General features: G+C 36.4%; 1 protein-coding gene across 4 annotated transcripts in view; it reads right to left on the bottom strand.

The window, feature by feature from the left end:
* Positions 1 to 1,121: 1,121 nt before the first annotated feature.
* Positions 1,122 to 11,695, bottom strand: part of LOC146997197 (uncharacterized) — a 919,946-nt gene continuing 909,372 nt past the window's right edge. For all 4 annotated transcript variants that reach the window (XM_085816963.1, XM_085816964.1, XM_085816966.1 and 1 more), the window contains one exon: positions 1,122 to 1,865. In XM_085816963.1, coding sequence (XP_085673089.1) covers positions 1,467 to 1,781 — 315 coding nt within the window. In that variant the 5' untranslated portion in view covers positions 1,782 to 1,865 and the 3' untranslated portion in view covers positions 1,122 to 1,466. The remainder of the gene's footprint in view (positions 1,866 to 11,695) is intronic.

Raw genomic sequence — 11,695 nt, 5'->3', positions numbered from 1 at the left:
TTAAATATCCCGTTCTCGGCGCTTACGCCACATACAATTCGATTCAACAGCAAATTCACAAAATTTCCCAATTCCCTTCGGGTGAAGTCTTTCATCCCTTCGGATGAACATGTTCAGAATTTTGACGGAGATCGCTGCTGCCTCGAGACCAATATAATTGTCAGTATCTTTCTTTGCTTGTATGTCCAATATATCTCTCTGTCGCTATTGTTGTGACGTTTGAAACGATATCCCAATCACTCCAGCATTAAAAGCCCCACTCGGTCGAATCGCCATCGAACCATTCTTCCACGTTTTCTTCGATCGACATTTTCAAATTTTTGGCATAGAGCTTGAGTTATTGCCTTGACGTCTTCACAGTTAGACGAATCTGCACATTTAAACCGAATAAGTACGAACTAATCGTTGAAACTAAACTTAAAGACGCAATTCAATGGTTTTCAGAGGAATTCGGTCATACCATGTTTGTATTTTACAAACTCTCGTATACAGCGTTGAGTGTGGATGCATGGGCACGGATAATACGCGAGTCGCTTCTATAACAATTTTAATCGAAACTGGAACTATTGTTACATGTTTGGAAATTTTAACGTAACATTTCGATTTTTATTTATTACTCACTAAAAATTTTAACACAACTATTCGTAAATTCATCTGTAGATTTAAATATAACAGTTCGTTTTTTACTTTCTAATAAGTGTCAAATTTAATCGAAACAACATATATTGTTGTATTATAGACTTGCGAATTTTATTACAATATTTCGACTTTTATTTATTCAAAACTAAACATTTTAAGACAATTATTGCAAATGCATATGCGAATTTTAATGCAATATTACCGGGAAAGCCCGCCAGAAGAGCAGGCCGCGGGCAAAGCAAAATTTTTAAGTTCTGCGTACATCTGAAAATAAAATGTATAAAAACATTCCAATATGAATGAAATCAGTTCATTCTTTCCAAGCAGCAAAACCAATTCGTAAATAATTTTTTGTTGCCAAACCAGGAAACAAAAACTTTTGATATTTCAGGTTAATATGTATACGTATGACGTCATGATTTAGATTTAATGTAATATAACAACTTTTTCTCAATATGAATAAAAGGATTAACGTGGCAATAACATACCGTGTAAGTTATCCCAACCCGAAACAATAAAGTTGCCAGCAGCAACGATTGGCTTAAAATGCTGACATACCTGAAACATATTCGACATACAATCATGTCACATACAATCGCGTGCTTTTTTTTCAACGTCAGAATATGACCTTGTATAATAATAATATATTTAATGTTTGGCAATACTATTTTTATTTCATATTTTGTAAAATGTACAAGATTTTGATTAACAAACTCTACGATTTGAAAGCGAGCACATTTCTAAATAAAGCACTTTTATCTCCAGCGCGCGAGACTGTTGCCGCTCGGACACATGAGTGCGAAATTTAGGGTGTTCAGAGTTTTTAATTAACTAGGTGTGGGCAAAGTAAAGTTTATAAGTTCAATGTACACCTGAGCATTGTGTTTCTCATCGTAAACTTCGATTCCACGTTTTCCTGCATTATGAAGAGTGCTACGTGATTGTTGTGCTGTATTCATGAAAAGCCTGTCTTCTAGTATAGCCATTGTTTCTACAGATCGGACTTTTCTGTGATGTGCAGCGTCTTGCATTCTTCGTGTAGTGGCATGCTGTTTTGACTCTTCTACTCGAATCTGACAATGATGCTGAGAGTCTTGTGTTCTTCGTCTATTTGCAGCTTCTTCTGTCTCTTCATCATGCATCTTCAGTTAACGTTTCACTTATATGATGAGCCTCCTGCTCGTTTCTGCTTCAGTTTCTTGAACACTCAAATTTGCACTGAAAAACTGAAAATAAAACGAACTATTAATTTAATGTACACAAATTTGCTAACTGCGACCAAAGCAAAATTTTTAAGTTCTATGCAGATCTGAAAATCAAATGCATAAAAACATTTTAATATGAATGAAGTCCGTTCATTCTTTCCAAGCAACCACTGATCCGTAAATAATTTTTTTGTTGCCAAAGCATGAAGCAGATCTTTTGACACTTCAGGTTAATACGTATAATATTGCTACGAATTTTGTATTTAGCTAGTTAACTTAATTAGAATTATAATTAAAATTGTATTTCCCCGTGCAATGCAGCGCGAGACAAATTCAAGAGAAAGCTATTGTTACGAATTTGGTATTTAAAAAGCTAAAGTTAGTTCAATTATAAATTAAATGGTTTTATTTCTCGCGCAGTGCAGCGCGTGACGAATATTAAAAGAAAGCTAAGCCGGAAAATTGAAAATACAAGAGCGCGTGCATTAAATAAATAAATATCTCTTTTTCATTTCGAGAAAGTACTGGAAAATTCTAGCGCGTGATTTTTAAAATCTTATAGAAGGAGGAAAACATCTCAGTTCGTAGTAGTTGCTTAGTTTGTTGTTGTTTAGAAAACTGGTCTTGTTGATTGTAGCGAATTCGCGGATTAGCGTTCTTTAGCTGTTTTGAATTACGTTCTATTGGACATTTGAGTAATTAAAAGATAACTACTGTGAGATATTGTAATACTGCATGATAATTTGAGAAAATTTAAGCATTTTTGTTGTGATAATAATAAAATTTTGTTCATTTTTCATCGGACTTGTGCATTCATAACGAACCCGTACTCACGCAACAATTTTTGTGTCAGGAGTGGGATTTGAATGCCAATAACAAGAGTGATGGAAGAGCAATTAAGGCAGTTAATATCAGCCTTTGCCTCATTTAAAGAAGAAATTAAAGAGGAAATGAAATTGGGCCAGGAATCCGTTAAGGAAGAAATGAAATTGGGCCAGGAATCCGTTAAGGACGAAATGAAAGCCGTTCAAGCTGGTCAAGAAAAGATTGAAGCATGTCAAGAAGAAATGAAAAGAGAAATTACCTGCATAATAGAAAATAAATTTGAAGCTATGGAAGGTAGAATTGACACAGTTGAAAATAAAGTTGGACAAATTGAAGAAAAAGTTTCTTTCGTAAAAGATCAAATTGAAGAAAGAGTTTCTTCGGTGAAAGAAGAAATAGAAAAAAAAGTTTCTTCTGTAAAAGAACATATAGAAGGGAGAGTTTCGGCTGTGGAGGAACGAATTGAAGGAAGAGTTTGTGCCGTCCAACACCAAATCGAACAATAAATTGATGAGAGAGTTTCTGCAGTTGCCAAAGGAATGGAAACTTTAAAGAAATTCGTAGCGACGGCAGGAGCAAGAGTGATGATTTTAAATTCTTACCGATGCCTGCTCGTCCATCTCTGAAGCTATCCACATATGATGGGAAGACATCCTGGCAAGTGTACAAGACCCAGTTTTCTATCGTTGCGGATGCGAATGGATGGGATTCCCAAGCTAAGGCCTGTCATCTCGCCGCTTCTTTAAGAGCCGACGCAGCGGATATCCTTCAGACTCTTCCCGAAAACAAAAGGTTAGATTTCGAAGCTCTGTCCGGCACCTTAGAGCTGCGCTTTGGGGAGAAGTGTTTAAAAGACTGCAGCAGGCTCCAATTAAAATCCCGTCAACAGAAGCCCACAGAATCACTCCAGAAACTCGCCACGGATGTTTGAAAGGCTGTCCCACCTAGCCTTTACCGACTGCCCGAGAGAAACGAGGGAAATTCTGTCGCTGCAATATTTCATCGATGGCATCCGGGACCCTGAAATACAGAAAGCACTGCGAATGGCGGATGTTAAAGATTTGAAAAGCGCTTTAGTGTACGCCATGAAGTTCGAGGCAGCCCAGGAAGCAACTAGTAGAGATCGCTACCCAGTTAGAGCTGTGTGAGTCCATCAGCCAATGGATCAACTGATGGCTCGTTTGGATGATTTAGCCAGAGAATTCGAGGCTTTGATACGGAGTAGGCGCGAGAAGAAAGTGGCTCTAAGGTGTTGGAGATGTGGTATTGAAGGTCACCTAAGACGGAATTGCAGAACACCCCAGGGTACGGAATATAAAGCAGATGATTTTACCAGACAAGTCAGTGGCTTGAGAGGGAACAGAAGTGAAAAGAAACTAATTCTAAAGTGCTGGAACTGCGAAGTTGAAGGCCACATACGAAGAAACTGCAGAACACCCCGAGGTACGGAAAATAAGACCATTTCCCAGCAACGACGCAGTAAACAAATTAGTGACCATATCGAGGAACGGAGGTTGCCAGATAATGAAAAACCTTGTTTTAAAGCGCTTAAAATTTATACAGTGAGTGGCAACAGTAACGGAATGTCCATTAATGGGAATATCGATGGAGTTCCTTGCAATATGATCATTGACACAGGAGCTAATGTTACCATCATTAGGAAAGATTTAGCTCAACAGTTTAAAGATAAACTTATTTGGACGCCATCCTGTGTTACCCTTCAGACTGCGTCTGGTGACAAGATCGAGATAGCTGGGAAGTTAAACGTGAACATCACGTTTGGAAGAGCCGCCTACCATCACACGGCATATGTGGCGGATATTACAGATCCATGCATACTCGGATTGGACTTTTTAAGGAAATACAATTTTTCCTTAGACTTCAAAAACTACAAACTGCTTTCAGCATCTGGTAACACGATTATCCATCCTCAGAAGAGATCCTCACCTGGAAATGCCGACGCCTTGTCCGAAAGACCCAGCTCAGGGAGCCGCCGAAATCATGCTAGGGTCGAAACGAAACGCAAGACTACCAGCTATTCTCCATCTCAGAAGCTCTTCGGTCGAGACCTTCGTCTGCCTTGTTACCGCCTGTTTGGTCGCCCTACGGATGCCCCTTCATCGCCTGAGGAACACATCCAAAATGTCCAGGCCCGGTTTGAGGGAATGCACCGTTCTGCACGATAGCGAGTGAACTTGGTCACGGAGAAAGTGAAGACCAGATAGAAGACGAGAGCTACTGGACATAGATCCAACAAAGGAGACAAGGTGTGGTTGTGGAACCCGATTCAACGAAAAGGACTCAGGTCTAAATTACAGTCTCCTTGGGATGGTCACCACACAGTCCTAAACAGGCTGAATGACCTTGTAGTTCGGATCCGTAAGTCTTCGAACTCTGATCCTAAAGTCGTTCTTTACGACAGGTTAGGTTAGCTCATTACTATGGCCATAGTGCGTAATGTAAATACACTCATGTCCAAAATTATGTTTACATGCATAAATTCACGGATTTCTCAGAGACTATGACTTATAATTTAATGAATTTTTGTGGAATCATACATAACATGATGACACATAAATGCAAAAGAAAAAATTGAAGATCACCTCATATGATATAAAATTGTAGCATGAAACAATAAAAATCGTAATAAAGTGTGACAAAGAGAGTTAAGAAAAAAAAGGAATGATTCAGAAAAAGAATTAAGTCTTACGAATTTAATATGGAATATGATCTCCCCTGACTTGTACATACATATCACAACGTGTTTTAAGGCTGGAAATAACGTTGTTAACCACAGTTTGGGGAATTAATCTCCACTCTTCTATCAATGCCGTCTTCAGAGCATTTACATCTCTAGGAGGAGGATGTATACGTACAATTGCTCTTCCAAGGTAGTCCCATAAGTTCTCTATCGGGTTAAGGTCAGGAGTGTTTGGTGGCTAAGGTATTCGCTTAATGTCTTCACTTTCAAGGAATTCATCAAAGAGGTTCGCTCGATGTGGACGGGTATTATCATCCATAAATAAAAAGTCAGGTCCATATGCACCCCCCGAAAAGTCTTACATAAGGATCTAAGACCTCATCCCGATATATCTGGCCTGTCACAGATCCGCTGCTGAACACGTGTAGGGGCATACGTCCATCGATCATTATTCCACCTCATACCATCACAGCTCCACTACCGAAACGATCACGTTCCACAATGTTCGAGGGATCATTTCGTGTTCCTGACTCCCTCCAGATGTAAACACGTTTAGAATCACCAGTTAAACTAAACCGCGACTCATCAGTAAAGACAACATGGGACCATTGATGTTCAGTCCAGTTTTGATGTTCTTTACACCAATTAAAGCGATCCCTCTTTTTCTGTAAAGACAGTAAAACACATACCCTTGGCTTTCTGGCATAAAGGCCTTTTTCATTAAGCCTTCTGTATATTGTTTGCCATGATGCAACAGTTCCAGTGGCGGCTGCAAGCTCTGAACTTAACTGGCGAGCAGTAGCCTTTCTGTTACGACGGGCAGTTAATGCTAGATACCGATCTTTAGAAGCAGTTGTCATTTGTTTCCGACTTTGTCCAGGCCTCATTACAACACTTCCATCATTTTGAAACTGTTTCCATAGCTTAGAGACTGTCTGTCTTGAAATATTCAGACATGTGGCTGTTTCCATGATTGACTTCCCTGCTTCTAAACGGCCGATAATTCGCCACTTTACAGATTCTTCCAAATGATACTTCGAAGCCATAACAAACCGCTTTGAGTCCCAACACACTGAAATCAAACGCTATGTTGCAGAAATTCACTCAAATATTCAGTTTGCGCAAAGCGCTTGATTCACCCTTGGATGACGTAACGCCTAGATTTGCATATCACAAAACGTTTGATTACTTTTGATTGGATAATGCTAATTAGGCTTGGTTTTCACACATTCCCCGCAAATACGGATCACATTGATTCGATATTACATTGAATATCATCATTTTTGGGTATGTAAAGATAATTTTGGACATGAGTGTAATTGTAAATAGTATAAGACTATAGTCCTTTTTGTTTTTAAATGTGTATTTGATTTGATTTGTATTTAGTATATGATATGCATTTAGCATTTGATTTGTTTAAGTTAGTTATTGCATTTATTGTTCATGTTGTTTGATATTGTAATGTAATGTTTATGCCTCAGTTGCATTTATGCCACAGTTGTAAGTTTAGCTTCCTGTCCAGGGATTGTACTGCCCGGGACGTGCAGTCCTTGGGAAGGGGGCAGTGTTACGAATTTGGTATTTAAAAAGCTAATGTTAGTTCAATTATAAATTAAATGGTTTTATTTCTCGCGCAGTGCAGCGCGTGACGAATATTAAAAGAAAGCTAAGCCGGAAAATTGAAAATACAAGAGCGCGTGCATTAAATAAATAAATATCTCTTTTTGATTTCGAGAAAGTACTGGAAAATTCTAGCGCGTGATTTTTAAAATCTTATAAAAAGGAGGAAAACATCTCAGTTCGTAGTAGTTGCTTAGTTTGTTGTTGTTTAGAAAACTGGTCTTGTTGATTGTAGCGAATTCGCGGATTAGCGTTCTTTAGCTGTTTTGAATTACGTTCTATTGGACATTTGAGTAATTAAAAGATAACTACTGTGAGATATTGTAATACTGCATGATAATTTGAGAAAATTTAAGCATTTTTGTTGTGATAATAATAAATTTTTGTTCATTTTTCATCGGACTTGTGCATTCATTTCATAACGAATCCGTACGCACGCAACACTATGTTGGAAAAGTAAGAATACATGGACCCGTGAAATTAACATTGAGTAAATGGTTATCTTTGTAATTTGTATTGAAATTGAATAAATGTAATTGTCCACTATGTTAGCTGTAACCGTAATTCCAACCTCTTATTGCTTTCCAGAAATCTCGAGAAGCAGAAAGTACTAGAAATTTCTCGCGGCCGGTTGAAAACTATGAAATGCCAGAGAAAAAGAGCATCTCAGCTCAGTTGCTTAGTTACTGTTAGCGATTTGTTTAGTTCCGCGTGAACTGAGACATCAGAGTTAGGTTTTTCTCTAAATGCGCTTTGCATTGCGTTCTATTTAACGTTTTTAGTAGTTTGAAGTACAACTACTGATTATTACTGCGTGATATTGTGAACACTTTTGCGAATATCTCTGAGGAAAATTCCAGAGCTCTGATATATTTCTTTTGATAAGAATAAATATTATTAACGTATTATCGGACTCGTGCTTTCAATCTATTACGAACCCATACGCACGCAACTATATCTTGATTTAAATTTAATATTTTAAAACACCTTTCTCTCAATATCAATAAAATAATTAGCGTGGCAATAACATATCGTGTCAGTTATCCTAACCTGGAATAAAATAAGTTGCCAACAACAGCTACTTATTTAAAATGTTGACATTAACGAAAAAAGTTCGACATATAATGATGTCACATGCAATCGCATGCGATTAGAAGGCGAGCTGTAGCAACACTTTTCGAAATAAAGCATTTTATCTCCAGCGTCCAAGACCGGGAAGGATGAGCGCGAAAATTAACGTTTTACGAAGTCATACGAAGATGACAATGGTCGAAACGGCTTCGCAAGAATTTTTGGAATCCAGGGTACTATCTCGAAACTCAAATCCCCGCCATTCCGGAGGAGATGATATTATAAACAAACAAACAGACTGACAGACGCGCCCACCAGATTTTAATAGTATAGATGAGGTTTCCTATAAAATTCAGCTTTTAATTTTCCCGTTTTTCTACGATCAAGTGCAACAATTTTTCTGATGATTAGTCAATTATAGTTAGTGCGCTTCTCGATTTTTAGACAACTATTGCTTTATACTTTTCGGAATTTTAATGCAGTAGTTCGATTTTTATTTATCCATAGCTAAAAGTTTTAAGACAACAGCTACTCTTAAATTCAGCTGCGAATTTTAATATAATAATTCGGTTTTGACTTTTTCTTATCTAACAAATTGAATCGAAAGAGCAAATTTAGTTCGATATGCCAGCGGATTTTAATATAACAGTTAGATTTTAATTTGTTCTTATGAAACAGTTTTAATGGAAACAACAACTATTGCTATGTACACCTTGGAATTTTAATTCAATAATTCGGTATTTATTTACTCATAGCTAAGCGTTTTAGGACAGCAACTATTGCACTCTCTCCATCTGTTGCGAGATTTTTAGTATAGTATTTCGACTTGCATTCATCCCGAAGTGATAATTTTAAAACAGCACCTATTCCTATATACATATTCGGATATAAATACAATTGTTCGATATTTTACCTATTCATAATCAATGGTTTTATTCGAAACGGCATCTACTATTATACATATCTGAGAATTTTAATTCGATAATTCAATTTTTATTTATTCAAAACTAAAGTTTTAAAGACACAACTATTGTTATATATATCTGCGAATTTCAGTGCAATATTTCGATTTTTATTTGTTCATAGCAAAGAATTTTAACACCGAATTTGCATGCTAATTTGGAAATAATAGGTCTATTTTGACATGTTCATAAGTATAAAATTGAATCCAAGCAACCTTTTCTGCTATATATACCTGCTAATTTAATTACAATATTTCGATTTTTATTTATTCACAGCTAACTATTTTAAGACAGCGGCTGTTGCTATACGCACGCATTTGTGAATTTTAATATAATAGATCAATTTTCACTTTTTCGAGTTTACTAATTTGAAACGAAACAGCAATTATTGCTATTGCGGTTGTGAATTTTAATAAAAAAATATTTTTACGTCATGTTAAAAATGACAAAGTTCTCGAGTTCATTCACGCTGAAAATCGCAAAATTTAGACGTCAGATAATGACGTTAAAAAACGTTTTGGGTGCCGGAACATTGTCTGTCCATAAGTATTTACGAAACTTTCATCTGTTGCACCGGAATTGAAAGTCATTGTTCAACTTGCAGAAACCCAAAACCACCTTCAGAAGGACAGCTTCCTATAATTGCCTTATAACATCTTCAACACCCGGGCTGTAATCGCGTTAAATCTCTATGCTCGCCTCTTGTGTTGCCATAATTCTGTACAAAAACATCTGCCTGGAGCAATTTATCACGCCAATTTTCTTATCGGACAATATCCTTTGAACGGAGATAGGGCTTTTTAGAGTGGGGGCAAGATCTCTATCACAATTTGAGACCTTATTCAATCCCTTCAAAGCATTTTCTTTGTTGCTTTAGTCTTAAAAGAAAAGATTACGCATCCTGTGGTGGCATCGTAAAACGTCTCCGGAGGAAAAATCAAGGAAACCGTTAATTTTTGTAAAGATTCGGGTGGCGGCATCTGCAAAAGTGTTCCCTACCGGTCTAAAATTTCTGCCGTCTGGAATGGAAGCAGATTTTTTTATTACCTTCTTTTCCAAGCAGTATTTATGTGAAAAAGATTTAATTTGGCAACGGCACTGTGAAGGCATTTGCTGACAGAAATTGATATCAAAATCTACATCTTAACGGACGTTTCCTATAGAAAAAAAAGACTGAAAGATTTTAGTGAAGGGTAGTAAAAAAGAAAACGCTTGTAGTGAGGAATTCAAGTAACAGCTATTGCTCTTATGCATCTGCGGATTTTAATATAATATTGTCGATCTCCGATATAACGGTTTTCAAGGGACGGGAAGTTTGGTTCGCTATATCCGATTCGATAAGAAAAATGGATTTTAGTGTATTCTCGATTATCCGGGTAGGGATTATCCATTCGTAGGTGCTTCCATTTCTCATAACTCTTGCTGAGAAAGATGATGATCTAATGAAGTTCCAGACTGAACTGGATGCCAGATAGTGAATAATAAAAACTTGGTCGAAAGTAAAACCAGTAATTCTGATTTCGAACCAGTAATTCTGGTAATAAGGAATTTTGAAATTTACTGGTTTTGAACTTCACTTCTTTTGGGTCTTTGTGGATTTGGTTCTAAATTTTTTACTACCTATATATTTTAAATTCATTCCGACCTCTTACTTCATTTAGAAATTATATATATGCATTGTCGCTCTGTTAGCGGACTCCGTGAGATTAGTTTTTTTTTTATTCTTATATGTTGGTAAATTGCGCATTTTTTGCTTTATATGTGATTGAATTATATTGTTCTTAAGTTCCGGTTAAGGTTTTTATGCCTTCAGTTAATGTGCATGCAATGGTAGAATTATCAACAATTTAAAAGTTTAAGTGTTGCTAGGCCTAACCAAGCCGCCATTTGTTCACATTTTAAACTATCAGTAGAATAGTGCATTAAGTCAGTTGATGCAACAAATTCAGTGTCTTTTTTTCCAGTGAACATTCAGTTTTTGTGCACAGAAAATTTTGTTTTCCTGCCCGTTGGGCGAGTTGCTTGGTTTTGCGTAGAAACTCTAATTTAAGTTTAAAAAATTTTTTTTAATTTGTTTTAACTGTATTTGGTGTTTTATGTTTTTCTGCATTTTACAATTTTTAATGAAGATGTTTTGAGGTTTTATGTGTTTTTGTCTTCCCGCGAAGGGAGAACTGAATTAATTGAATGAGAGGAAATAAGTTTAAATGAAGTACAGGAAAAAATGAGTATAATTAAATTCTACTTTTATCATATTTGGCAATTTTACTAGTGTTTACAAAAATTTATTCTATGCAGTTTTGATCATATGGTTGGAATTGTTGATCTCAATAAAAAAAGTATTTTTTATGTTTGCGTATGCACGCGGGCTGGACTTCGACAATTCGATAACAATTTTCAAACGATTTTATAGCAATAACAGGCGTTTACTGTATATGAAAACTTATTTTTGGCTTTTGAGTTAATTAATGATTTTATGTGTTTTAAATGGAAGTTTATTTTATATAGTCTTTTTTTATTCAATGGAACTTAAGCCTTATGATAGAATTTATTCCTTTATAGAGTGATTATTCACGGTGTTATAAATACGGACATGTACAACATGGCATTACAGCGAGATTGTGCGCTTAATTATTCATCGAAGAATCCAATCACCTGGTTGCGGCAGCAGC

This window comes from Stegodyphus dumicola, chromosome 5 (assembly GCF_044657685.1).
Source record: "Stegodyphus dumicola isolate Sdum_Otavi_A_Nest chromosome 5, ASM4465768v1".
Taxonomy (NCBI): domain Eukaryota; kingdom Metazoa; phylum Arthropoda; class Arachnida; order Araneae; family Eresidae; genus Stegodyphus; species Stegodyphus dumicola.
Note: the sequence above shows the minus strand (reverse complement) of the source record. Positions and strands in the feature narration are given on the sequence as shown.